This window comes from Bombus flavifrons, chromosome 11, assembly GCF_040668555.2.
Source record: "Bombus flavifrons isolate JBK064 chromosome 11, iyBomFlav1_principal, whole genome shotgun sequence".
Lineage (NCBI taxonomy): Eukaryota > Metazoa > Arthropoda > Insecta > Hymenoptera > Apidae > Bombus > Bombus flavifrons.
The window spans coordinates 7,679,558-7,693,966 of NC_138452.1; the positions used below are offsets into that span (position 1 = coordinate 7,679,558).

Genomic DNA, 14,409 nt, shown 5'->3' on the forward strand with positions numbered 1-14,409 from the left:
GAAAAATCTCGTTGCAATGTAAGCTCTGATTTCGGCAACTTCAGACAAAATAAATGCTACCACATTTAATAGTACGATGAAAACAGTTACGCATTGTTTCAAATTTAAAAAAGACATATGTAAATGTTAAGATAATAGTTTCATTTTAGTTTTATTAGTTAAGATAGAATAAAAGAAGTAACATTTCTCGGGTAATGTAAGGACATAGTAAAAACGTTGACTGTGTTATAACGTTTATTAATTAAAAACTGTTTATACGACAGTATAATAGTGTAACCAGGAACAATAAAAAAATAATACATTCAGTGTTGTATTATAAATGGCCCTATTATTCACAAGCATGTGGGATTCTACAATGTTTTTGAGTACCTTAACCCCAAAATTTTATGTTGCACTCACTGGAACGTCATCCTTAATTTCTGGGTTAATTCTAATCTTCGAATGGTGGTATTTTAGAAAATATGGCACATCTTTTATTGAACAAGTATCTTTAAATCACATTTCACCATGGATTGGTGGAGGTGACAGTGGATCAGATGGCAATAACTCAAGTTTAAATGGTTCAAATTCAAATCAACAAAATGTTCCAGAGTGTAAAGTTTGGCGTAATCCAATAAATTTATTTAGAGGGGCTGAATATCAAAGATTTTATTGGGCTACAAACAAAGAACCATTAACATATTATGATATGAACCTATCTGCTCAAGATCATCAAACATTTTTTACCTGTGAAGGTGATACAGGTAAACATTCACCAAGTGATATTAGCATATTGTAAAAATTGAAGTATTAATTGCTTACTTTTGATAGGTAAGGCAGAGTATGAAATTATGCAAACAGCTTGGAGAGAGCGAAATCCAGTAGTTCGAATAAAAGCTGCGCATAGTGCCCTTGAACGTAATCCTGATTGCGCCCCTGCCTATATTTTACTTGCCGAAGAAGAAGCTACTACTATTGTAGAGGCAGAAAAGATTCTAAAACAAGCTTTAAAAGTAGCAGAGAACAATTATAGAAGATCTCAAAGTACTCAACATCAAGGAGCCATTGCAGAGGGTATACATAGAAGAGATACAAATGTTTTAATATATGTTAAACGAAGGTTAGCTATGTGTGCAAGAAAATTAGGGAAATTGAAAGAAGCAGTAAAAATGTTTAGAGATCTCACAAAAGAAGTCCCACCAATTATGAATGTATTAAATATTCATGAAAATTTAATTGAAGCTTTATTAGAAATGCAAGCATATGCAGATGTTCAAGCAGTATTAGCAAAATACGATGATATTAGTTTACCAAAATCTGCAACTATTTGTTATACAGCTGCATTGTTAAAAGCGCGAGTGGTGGCTGATAAATTTTCGACAGATATCGCCAGTAAAAGAGGTTTAACTACTCCAGAAATGATAGCAGTCGAAGCTATTCACAGAGCTGTTGAATTTAATCCTCATGTACCTAAATATTTATTAGAAATGAAACCTTTAATTTTACCTCCAGAACATGTACTAAAAAGGGGGGACTCAGAAGCGATTGCTTATGCATTCTTTCATCTTGCTCATTGGAAACAAATGGAGGGTGCTCTTAATTTGTTACATTGTACATGGGAAGGTACTTTTAGAATGTTACCCTACCCTTTAGAAAGAGGACATTTATTCTATCCATATCCAACCTGCACAGAATGTGCAGATCGTGAATTGTTACCCTCGTTTCACGATGTTAGCGTTTACCCTAAAAAGGAGTTGCCGTTTTTTATTTTATTTACAGCTGGTCTATGCTCCTTTACAGCGCTCTTAGCACTTTTAACACATCAATATCCTGATACTATGGGTGTTGTTGCACGATCGATGCTTGCCTGGTTTTCTCATCCATTTTATTATATTTTAGACAAATTGGAAGCAATTTTACCTTCTAATTTATTACAACAGCTTTCTAGAATATAAGATACTTTTATGATCTCTGTAATCATGACTTGTTGTGATATTTATGATACTTATGCTTTCATTGTCATATGCATCAATTATACATGTACATCCGTACTTCCCGAATTTCTTATGACTGATATCTTAATATGTATTTATAGAATTTAGTTAACGTTGTTAGTTAAAAACGTTGTGTAGCGATCAATGTACAATTAATAAAAATTTGAATATCTTTGAATCAGTTTTGTACTTCTTCCTTCATATTTTCGTGCTTAAAACATTATTCTTAATTTAAAATATTTGGGTATATCAATCAACGATAGATTTTATTAGATTTTATATTTATTTAATAATTGATATTATCAGTAGCTCGTAATTGGTGGCGAAAGAACAAGGCAAATCAGAGATATTAATATTTCAAATTGTACAGAAAATGTAGAATTTATTGTATGAAATCAATGAAAAATCTTGATAACATTTACAATTGCTTATAGTAAACAGCAGAATTGCACTAAATATTCAACAAAAATTAGCGCATGGATATTACGTAAATGTACAATATTAAAATGCAATGTATTGAGCATTATGCAATATCAATTATTCTTAATCTCTGATCCACCTTTCTATCATGAGACGGTTACGACAGAAAAAAGAGAGTTAAGACACTTGGAAGTCAGAGGGCCCAGGTTTCATACATGGGCTGGCTCGCTATGACTTTGATTTTACTTCGAACATTCATTCTCAATTAATCTTAATTGATAAGTGATAAAATTTGTCACTTTATGTACAATACCTCTTTACTTTATAATTTACTTACTTAAACGAACATATGTAACGCAGAAATACTATTAAATAACTATCTTCACACAACTAAGATATTTCGCATTATCACTATTAATGTATGTGTGTAATAAGAACATGTAAAAACTTTCAAATGTGATCCTTAACTTTTACTATATAGTTATCCTTAGCATATCATTACAAATAAATGTATTTATAGTAGTAGTAATCTATGAAGTAGGAAATATTTTGAGTATTCGTCTCCTGCTAATATCTGAGCTTGTGTACATGCTTCTTTCACTCGACGACTCCGCAAGAATCTTAAACATCCTATAATTCCTTCACATCATCGTGGTGGGATTACTTATTGCCGAAAATTAACTACGAAAGGAATTCGACAAAATTTCACGCAATGTATTTATGTACAAACTATAGATTGTCCTTTTTATAATAGATCAGTTTTGTCAGTAGATCAACGCACGTAGTCACTTCACTGTGTTCGGATTTGATCGTCCCGCCATTTTCTACAAATAAGGCACCTTTAACAAATTACGCTGTTATAGGCTATAACGATCTAACAGTCCAGCATTCAGTCAACGTCACAAAGTCTGCACCGACGATAGTTAACTTGTAGTTGCCAATAAGGCATACATAGTCATTTTAATGTATATAACAAAACCAATTATACATATCTAATATTACTTAACATAACAATTAAAATTTCATAAATTATTCCCTGTTTCATTTGCTATTTTTTTTTTACAGGTATAATGCATAAAACTTTTGTAAACAATATTTTTTCACAAATTATTCTTAATTATTAATAAACGCGATATTTGTACAAATTTCTATGAAAGATAATTATTATGGTATTTTTTAAGAAACTAAGGAATAATTCAAGAGCAAGTAAAATTAATCTACTGAAATTAGCTTATTCTACATATATTTGGAATAAATCTATTTTTTTTTAAATAGCATTTCCCATTTATCGATCATACTTGTATGTAATCGAACAATTAGCTTCAAAGATAATTTGTGCATAAGGAATGCTATAAAGTTTAAACATTTCTGGAAGAAGTACCACATAAGAAGTACTAACTTAAGTTTTTTTTCGCATTCTTGTAAAAATCATTATCCTTGCCATATGGGTAGAAATTGATATTATTATTAAAGGGTGCCATTTGCGAAATATTGATATCGATCATATAACTTAGTAGACCACGAATGGATACTGGCTTCGACTAAATCCTCCACATGCCGACGTAATTGATCTTCCGTTAATGTAAGATGGAATCTGTTTTTCAGTCCTTGAACCGTTGCTGCTCCGCCACTACGGAAACATGGGAGTTGCGATCCTATAATAGGAAATAATAAGTAAATAAATAGTTGTTGAACTATTACATTAAACTTCATGCATAAAATTTTACCTGATAACATTATTTCCACTAGATTTACAATTTTTTCCATATGCTTCCGTGCTGCGATTAATCCTTGTAGAATTAAAGTTTTGAATTCTTGGAATTGTTTAGATTGGCTTCCGCCCATCACTTCCACAAATTCTGGAGTTAATTTGAACGGACTAGTCTCAAATCCTAAGTTTCTTGGCGAAGTCGAAAGAATAAATCCAAAATCTATATGTATTAAGTGTCCATCACTATGAAGTAAAATATTTCCGTTATGACGATCTTTAACCTGAATGAGATAACAGACAAGACAATACGCCGCACAACTTTGAATAAAGTTTCTTTGCGCGATAATAAATGTATCTGACGTAGAAGGACCAAATTCTCGTTCAAAATATTGATTAAGCGTTAATTGGCACTGCTTTTTCACTTGGTGAAGTGATACAGTATTTAAAATTGGCTCGATTAAGCCACTATCATTTGATAAGCACAAAATTCTGCAAGATCAAATTTCATATTCAACAAATTGTTCTATAATAAGATGTTAAAATATACGCGATAATAAAGTCGTTCATACTTGTATGGCCGCACCCAGAGAGGCACCTGCTCATCTTGCCAAATTTTTTGTAACATTGAGAGTAACTGTGAAGCAAGGAGTTCTTGCCGAAGATCATCGCCACATTTTACGATAACAGCAAGGAGCCTCCAAGATGCCAAATGGCCATATGGACTGGAAGATCTTATGCGACGTTGTTTTAGTTCCCATGGTTCTTTCAAAACAGCCGCCGATGGATCTTCCGGATCATGATTAAACGTTGCACTAGGCGTAGCAGCCATTTCACTTAACCGCCTCTTTATATCACCAGGTACAAATATTGGTTCTTTACTATCAGATGATTCTTGACTTAATTGAGATATCGTATCTCTATCTTTTGGCTTTCGAAGTTGTAAATACTGTATGGAAGAATAAAATTATTGAAAATTTATGTTTTCTTAAATTGGAAGAGAAATAAAAAAATTATGATATAAACAAATACCTGTTGTGTGATTTCATCATCTTCTTGACTCCAACAATCGTTAGGATCATCATCAGGAAAATTAAATGCAACTTCCGTACTTCTAACCGAATATGGAGAAATATTTTTAACCGGAGTTTGTCTAATTGGTGGCATGTTTTGTTGTGTTTCTGAAGTGGATATGTTTGATGAACCCATTACATTAGACTGTTCGCCTCCAGTCAAATTTTCTTCAGATTTAGTATGCCTCAATGAACATCCCACTATTTTTGTCGGTACAGGTGATGTGTAAATATCTTCTACTTCTAACACTTCAACATAAATTATGTATGGTGCCTACGTGTTTTAAGACATGTTAATATACACTCATAAAAAGAAATCACTAGTTACGATTTGAACAAATATTTAGATTTTCGAAATTCTTCACCTTATCCTTGCTATTAAGGACAGCAGCGTATTGTGGTGGCACTCGTACGATATGATGCGGTATTGAACTGTGCAAAGGAAGCCACACCCTTGCAGGAAGATTCAAATTGAGAGTATTAAGCTCCGCTATTAATTGAACAGTTTTACTTTCCTTTGTTGGAATAGTTCCAAGTAATTTACCAATAGATATTAATGCTTGTATAAATTCAAGTTCTGGAGCAAGACGTGGCGCCTATAAATATGAAGTTATACTTTAATTAAGTTTGCATAAATAAGATCTAAATATTATATATATAAAGACAAAGTTTAATACATATAAAAAAAAATATATATAAAGGCCTATAAAAATAAAAAAGATCTAAATATTTCATAAATCATCCAATTACATTGCAAAAACAGTCGGTCTTTTGTCCTCGTAAATCATTTACCACACCTTGGCAGGAATAAAAACAGGTACAACCATTATCAAATGCTCGACCAGAGCTCAGGTCCCCAAGACTTACTTTATTTATTGTACCTTAAAATAAATTGCAAGTATGTGGTGAAATTTGTCATCACATAAAATTTGCTACTACCATTTTTACTATTTCGCAATAAAATAGAACATTAATTTGCATAATTCACATACCGGAATGGCTACGACGTAAAGTTTGAAATAATCCAGTGGCATCAGATTGAGATCTTTGGTGTGTCTTTTTATTAGGTGATGTAATGCTTTGCATCGGAGTCAGAGCTGGCGGTGCGGGAGCTTGTAATCCAGTTACACGCTTTTTATTCTCATTTCCTTTTGGCCTAATATTTCATGCCAAAAAATAAGTATAAAAGATGTGTTTTTATATTATTCATAACATATCTTCGTATTTCTTTTTATTATTTGTTTCCTACCTGAGTTCATCTGAGAGAATAAGATTTTTTAATTTGGTCCCATGAGATTTCTTTTTGGATGGCAAATGAGCGTCAGAACTGTATGCATCTAATAGCCAGGCACATTTTAACGAAAAATCAGCCGACTGTCTACACCTAATAAATAAATAAAGTACAATAATTTAAACATTATTTATAGAAATTTTTCAATCTATTACCTTCTTTTACCAAAATATACCTACCTATGGACAAGATATGGATAAAGAACTTCTGTAACATCATGAAGTTGTATATACATCACAACTAACTGTGGCAAGTAGAAGTCCACATCATTATCTGGGAAACTAAACATCTTGTTGCCTAGAAAACACAGTTTACAGAACAAATACTTTTGTTGCTACTACTAATACTAAACTACTATTTATTACTATTAAAAACAAATATTTTTAAATATTGTGGACTACTCAATTTATCTCCACATCAATGGAATACTGAAACCAACCTTGATAATACGAAATAATAAATCGAATTCGTTACATGAAATTAACGCATATAAAACTGGCATCGACGCTTACCAAGGTAACTCTGAACGCCAGGCTCCTTAGAATTGAAAAGATAAGAGATCGCCATGGACATGTCGAAAATCTGGCTTTCGAACAGTCTGAGCAAACAACCTTCGGATGGTTTCGGTTGTACCGTCTCTTGCCTCCGGCAAACGACACCAGTTTGCTTTTTCACAGCTGCCTCGCTAGTTTCGGATTGCACAGCGGTCCCGCAACACAAAGTCATAGCTGCGCCGGCCAGTTCACTCTGTTTATCGTTCACTGGCGAGACTTCCATGGAATTTTGGAAGTCTCGCGTGTCAACCGTCACACCCATATCGGTGGTGCGTCGTTGTTCGTCGTGCGCGTACTCATGACCCTCGAGTTCTTTGACCGTACAGACGTTATTGGAGCGCGGTTCCTGCGAACCATGATCACCACTGCTCGTGTTCTCGTGTTTATGCGGCTCACTACCACTACTACTACAATCACCACCCTTTTTCGAAGAAGGTTCACTCAAGTGCACCAGTTCCACAGGTGACACTGGCACCGACACCGACACTGAGACTGAGGCTGGAGTACTAGTTTCTTCGCCGTCCATCGCATCCACTGCATCCACGCTATCCATGTCACCTGGCTGGGATAACGAGGAATCGAGGCTCTCACGACTATGCAGGTGGTCAACGCTCGACTCTCTGGTGGCAGCGTTCGTTGCGTCGCTGGAACCGCTATCGGAACCGCAAAGTATACCCGAATCGTCGGATCCGAGGCTGGCTAAATCCTCGCGTTCCCGGCTGCGCGCTTTGCACGCCGGTACCGCGGCCGTTTTAGCTACGGGGGCCGGCGTTGTCTCGCATTCTGGACTCGGTGTCACGTCCACTTCCGGGATACGCTGCAGCGCGGAGTCAAGACTTCGATTTCTATGATGATGCGTCAGCGTGGTCGCGTTCGCCTGTGGTACCGGCGGCAATAAAATACCCATTGACCTGCAAACACAGTGTATGCAGTCAAATGAATTTTCGAATCGACGCGCGGCGATCAGCCGGGTTTAATCGTAAAGCTTCTAGCGATCCAAATTGCAATTCTATTGGTTATATACGGTGGCTACAGAAAGTATTTACACACCATTGAATTTATTATAGCATTTAAATACTAATTAATTACGCTGATAGGCGAGGATTAAGTATAATAAATATTAAATAATAACAATAATAATGCTAAGTAATTACGTCCAAGTACGTATATTAAATCTCGTATCGTTTAGTAGCACTCTCGTGAATTTTGTACGACTACAAAGATTCCATACTGTGAAAATGTAATGTAGAACCTGATAAGAAAAACGTTTCGTTAGAAGATAAGGATATGTATGTCCAAATACTTTTTGTAGCTACTATAATTACATAGACAAACCAATATCTAAAATACGCGTAAAGCAATTTTAAAGCAATTTAATGTACTCTTATACTGATATAAAGATATTAAAACATTAAAGTTTATTAGTAATTGACATCATTAGGTATAATTAAATTCTACGATTATCGATAGACGAACTTTTTGATGTATGTACTGAAATTTATACAATATTTGCATTAATTATGTACGACTCCATACATTTATAAACACGAGGATGGTCTATGTATGTAGATAACCGAAGCCAAAGAATCACGTTATCAGAACTATAAATATTCTCCGGAAACATATGCAACATACTTAGACGGCTGCTTTCATTTACATACCTAAAGTCTAAACTGTGATTTCGTTGATGCGTGGTCAGCCTATTACGGGTGTTGATCGGCGGATTTGATCGTCCGTGCACAAGAGGAACATTACAGTTGGCTAATTTATGTCTTTTGATGTGTGCCACGCTTTCCTGGCGTGTCGATCCACCACTAGGTGTTACAGCCACTACTTCACTCATATTAAAGTTGAACGAGCATCAGCTCGGCTAACAGTCATCTGCTGTTCATGTTGATCGTCCACCTACGGAGAATGATATACATACAACGAATCGTTGAGGCGAATTCTCTCATATTAGGAAAATATTTATATACAAAACGTATAATAAAACGGAATAGTATAAAACGGAAAATATTTATATACAAAACGCGAATTAATTGATGGGAATTAGTAAACAATCGACTGATGAGAGATAAAAGATATAATTTTTGAGATATACAATCGGAGATTACATATCATTTTTCATGTTCATTACTTAACGATAATCAATTAAAATCATCGTATGATTCGAGTCGGAGCGCAGGTGTTAAGGACGATGAATATAAAGCAAAATACGACAAAGAAATTCATATCTTAGATAGAGATGAAAATGCGTAATTGATGGATCAGTCAATGAATAATGTATCGATTGCCATGTATAATGGAAAAATTGATTGCATATAAAATAGACGAGAGAGGAGGTAAACAATAATATATCGTTTAAACACTCGCACTTAAAAAGTCAATCGTACTAGTTGTAATCGTCTTACGATTGTATCTTGTCTTTTCATTTAAGTTTTATTCGTAGAAAGAATGAAATTGTATAACGTCACTGCATATATATGTATATATATCTTGATATCTAAAATTCCGCGACTTGTTTATTATCTCTGCTACAAACGACATTGCCTCGAAACTGTAAAGCTTGTAATCTTGCCTATAAATTAATAACTGTGTGCTTTGTGACAAAAATCCAACGGCAAACATATGTTTTCGATGATCTCATCGTAAATGCAATGAATCTGAAATTTTATGAAAAAAGAAGAAAAAATAAAAAGAGTCATCTTTTAGAAATGCAGAACGACGATCAACCACGCAAGGCGGCACCGTGACAGGAGCGTGAAACTCGTGCTAGGTACGAGAAAGTCGAATGCCACTCGGAACAAAGCGTACGTCAGAATTTTGCTCCCTACTCCGTACGTACACTTCTTACGTACCTACGATATATTTCCATTTATTTTTCCGTCGTCTTTCCTTTTTCCGTGTCGCGTTTCAAAAAAGACGAAAGTATTCTTTTTTAATAACGTAAGAAGAAATAACATCGAAACGAAGATTGTGTTTAAGGATTGCTTTCTATGCGTGAACAATTTTGTATTTATCGCAAATTGAAATCATACGAAACCAGGTTTCTTTCCCGCGAGATTAATCGGTAAGGAGACCAGCCGAGTGAAATCCCTGGGAGAGGAATAATTCAATAAGGAGGAAAATAGAGCGAAGTATAAGCTGCGGTATGCCGGCTTTTTACTCTCCCTCTTTTACTCAGGGACTCGTCCTTCCGCTCGGTTCGTATTCACTCGCTAGCCAGCAGTGGTGCAGCGATGGGTGTGCCAGAAGCATAGAAACCAACCACTGCCTCAATATTGACACCCGTTAGATCCACACCCCCATAGATATTGTATCTCTCCCTTATTCGTATCCCTACACGATTCAATCAATTGTACCTACTAATCCTCATTCTTTTATGTAGAACGATACAGTGTCAAAGGATAATAAATGGAATGTCAATACAACTTACCTCGTACTTGAATTCAGAACTGTGCTGCGATTGGGACTGCACCATGCGTGGACGTCTTCAATTTTGTCTGTGTAGCGCGTATAATAGACTACGATTGAATAGTATACGGAACAAGGAGCTAGAGAAAATGGTAGGAGAGAGAGAAAGAGGAAAAAGAAAGGATGACGATGATGCAGCGAACCCCGCGAGTACGCAAAATGCCACTAAGTGCGAAAAAGACAACAAGATATCCTTTCCAATGGCAGACTCAGACTGTCACGCACCGCCTTGTCGTCATTCGTTTTCAGCCGATTTTGCACAATGCGTGGCTACGCCCTATATGTTCGCGCACAGAATCACATTTCATCACTTTCGTTTTTATCCTAGCGAATTGCAACAGGCACAGAGACGAATACTGTACGCGGGTTTTTTTTCGGGTTCCGGACTGCAACCAAAAACATGCACGAACCGAATCTCCGTGCCAACGCAAAAGGCGACCTCGCCAAGCTCGACTACTTTTCGGACGACGACGCACTGAATCTACTCTGCACACTGCTGCCAACGAAAGAGATGCAAAGTCCAGGTGGCCATTATACAGTAACGGCTTACGATATGAGAAAACCCTGTACTTGATAATAACTGCTATAAACCTAATTATCATTGTTTGAAATTGAATACAATCTGAGTTTATTTCTACAATTTTTAAGTATTTTTAGTAATTTTATATGACACAATACTATCTTTCTTTGTTACAAAAGAAATTGGATCGTGATTTGCAAGAGATAAAGAGTAAGACTTCAAGTAAAATTATAGTTATGAAAAATTAAATTTATCTATATAACCAATTTTTTAGTACAAATCGGTTATAGATGTTTCAAATCTCCACCCCTCTTAATTATTTGAAATAATATTATATTTCGAATGAATGTAAACGAAAGTGATCAAGAGATCTCAAAGTTTCGAACCTATTCGTCCCTGAACGCACATGTGCACGTATACAGTTATGAATGCTGTGTATGTGTATTTTGTTGATACTGTAGCCAGTCTGACAATATCAGTATGTTTCTATTTACATCGACGCACTTGCAGTTATGATAATAATGTTGTATGAGTTTCCCGTATCAAAAATATCAGATCGAAATAACAAATACGTACAAATTCTACAATAATTAAATGAATTTCAAATCGTTTTGCTTGGATCGCTGTCAAAGAATACCCATACGTAAATAATTATCTATGCTTCGGACAATTAGAAATAAAGATTCGTTAATAGTTGAATAATAAGCTATCGATGACTGCGTTTATTATGTTTTACATGGGATTTAGTGAACGACTAGGTTTAGGTTGGCAGTGGCGGGTTGAGAGCTGGAATAGGAAAGGTCGTACAACCGTAAGTGCAGCCGTACTCTATGTACTAAGCTGGAGACCGGCATCGGAAACATTAGGAATTCGCGCTCCAGATGTATCTGCATACCAACGTATGTATATAAACAAGCATTAAATCTTCCATTTAAATTACCTATGAGACACAGACGCTGTTCTTTTTACGCGTACAATGACAAAGATGCAAAGGCCATACACATTTATCTTATATCGCGATAATTATTTATATCATTTGGCCATTAATTTGCTTGTTTGTGTAACAATAATCGTGTTTTATTTCAAATATGTATGCGACCAAAAGAACATTATGTTACACGAGCAAAATTAACATTCTATAACGCTAGTATGTACAATCTCTCATAATTATATCTTTTATCGTAAATGTAAATGAACTTTATATCATGAACTCTATACGCGATTATTCATTTTTTATTATAATAAAATGTATGATCTTCTTCTTTACACCTACGTATTTTTACAACGAAGCGAATATCCGCGAATCTTTACAGTAAAAGCGAATAGTCGATGCTTCCTGTAATTTTATACGCTTTCTAACCGTACATAAAAGTGAAGAGTAATACATACGTCTAACTGTCATCGATTGTTTGACAATCATCAAGCTAGGCTACTTGAGGCGCAAGATGATTTCACTTTTCCCTAGTTTTCACCGAGTATCATTCATCCAATTTGCCGCGTATTATTTTAATTCGCAGTTCAGCAATAAGATGTACTCATCTTCATTAGGCGTTACGAAATACCCACATACCGAGTTGCGGCAGATGCTTTTCCCATTTACTCCTAACCCAAAGAAATAAAATGTATGCTCTATCTACATTTTAAACTCTATGTAGAGTTCAATATGCGATTCTCCGAATATAAGACAAACATGAACTAATTACAAGAAAAGAAGGAATGGAAATAATTATGGTTTCTGTAATTCACTGACGAAACGGGAGGAAGAATATGTTTATTTCTAAGGAAACGAACATTATTCGTTTATTGTTAGTACTGGCAGCAACTTTATGTGAGATGCTGGCGTCGAGCCCATAAACACTGCAAGAGAATTTTACTATATTATGATTTATCACGTAGTAACTACGTGTACAAGGTTTTTTTTTTCATTTTTTCTATGATTAGTTATTATTCATAGTTTGAATTTTAGTCTTTCCTTTGCATAATATGGAAAATCTAAGTGCCTGTAACAACTACGAGCAACCACAGAACGATCAATCAAGTAAGCAGAAAAATAGCCAAGAGTTCCGCTGAAGCTTCGTCCATTTGCACCTGTAGGTCTTCCTCGAAGAATTAGTCACTGGAAGCGAAGTAATCGTTAAGCAGCACGATTGGACGCTTCGTACGATTTGCTAATGTAAACAGAACCGCTAACCGTACGGCATTTTGCATCTTCCTGTGCTTTTCAGGTTCACCATGTCAATAATTCTTGACCTATTCGATGTACCAACGACTGATCGGAAAACGTGGAAAAGCGGTAGATTAAAAAAAACTATATTTGCGATTACTATTTTTAAAAAACTATCTATGATCGTCTAACTTTCCGTTATGTAAGTTCTTCAATCAGGTTGGGTACATTCAGATTGGGAACATTTCTCGATCAAACTCCACTGGTTGCATACTGGAATCTGTTGGAAACGGGATATTCAAACACCAACGTTGCAGCTACAGGACAGAGACCAACATGAACTTCCCTTACCCCTCTTCTAACTTCTCCTAATGTCGTACGTCGTACGTCCGAGCGTATAGAGCATAGAGCTATGCCATGCGGCATACGGTATATACCCACACCCAATGATCAGACGTAGTCACCTTAGCAGCGGTGCTCATAATCACATGCTCGCGTGCACTCGTTACATTTGTCAATATATGCATAGGCTTTTTTTTAAATATATGTAGAAGACTTTGTATACATAACATGTGAAAGAAAGACACGTTTGCATGGTATGAAAACCTTATAAAAGAATTATCCTCTCGACGTAAAACATCATAATATGCAATACATTGTAACTATGTATACATGTAATACATGCAAATACATGCATACATCGCGGATGTTAATGGACTGGATATTAAACAGTCGGAAACGTAGAATTTCAAACGCCGGTGTCTCAACTGATTGACCTTTGGTATAAGAATTCAAAAGCATGAATTAAAAAGGTGCGATCTACAGGAACGATCAATGTATATTTATATGTATCAGCATTTCTTTTTCCAGGTTGCACGAACACGTTTGTCAAACAGTCGGTTATCTGAGGACGTTGAATTTTAAGTATAACATGAGAAGTGGAAAGACAGCAGTCGCGACGGCTCGCTAAACCTGTGTCGCATCGTTTCAAGACAGCCTTGACCTTCTGTTACAACGCCAATTGGATTCAGAAGCTTTCTTATTCCAGACTCTTCTCTCGAATTACTCAAATTCGAACAACAAAACTTCTGAACAAACTTCTATAAAATATTCTGATATTGTTTGTCTTGTGAATTTCGCATGCGCGTCTATTTGCCCTATTACATAATATGTCGCGAATCAGAGATATTGAGAGGTTTTCATGGATTCGTTCGTAGCCCGCTAACTGCGGT

At 35.5% G+C, this 14,409-nt stretch overlaps 2 protein-coding genes and 1 long non-coding RNA gene across 3 annotated transcripts; 2 read left to right on the top strand and 1 right to left on the bottom strand.

Moving 5' to 3' along the window:
* On the top strand, positions 1–2,151 carry LOC138184686 (protein ST7 homolog). Its single transcript, XM_069122854.1, has 2 exons — positions 1–743; positions 811–2,151. The coding sequence occupies exons 1-2, from the start codon at positions 320–322 to the stop codon at positions 1,932–1,934; spliced, it is 1,548 nt and encodes a 515-aa protein (XP_068978955.1). The 5' UTR covers positions 1–319; the 3' UTR covers positions 1,935–2,151.
* A 52-nt stretch (positions 2,152–2,203) lies between these two features.
* fwd (phosphatidylinositol 4-kinase beta fwd) lies at positions 2,204–10,968 on the bottom strand. Its single transcript, XM_069122853.1, has 12 exons — positions 10,456–10,968; positions 8,681–8,924; positions 6,978–7,930; positions 6,645–6,762; positions 6,424–6,558; positions 6,167–6,330; positions 5,925–6,055; positions 5,540–5,770; positions 5,134–5,448; positions 4,674–5,050; positions 4,121–4,593; positions 2,204–4,048 (listed from the first exon to the last, which is right to left on the bottom strand). The coding sequence occupies exons 2-12, from the start codon at positions 8,860–8,862 to the stop codon at positions 3,861–3,863; spliced, it is 3,267 nt and encodes a 1,088-aa protein (XP_068978954.1). The 5' UTR covers positions 8,863–8,924; positions 10,456–10,968; the 3' UTR covers positions 2,204–3,860.
* Positions 10,969–11,535: 567 nt separating this feature from the next.
* Positions 11,536–13,307, top strand: LOC138185036 (uncharacterized). Its single transcript, XR_011174502.1, has 3 exons — positions 11,536–11,912; positions 12,562–13,140; positions 13,239–13,307. It is a non-coding gene; the product is annotated as an uncharacterized LOC138185036 (long non-coding RNA).
* The last annotated feature ends 1,102 nt before the right edge of the window (positions 13,308–14,409 follow it).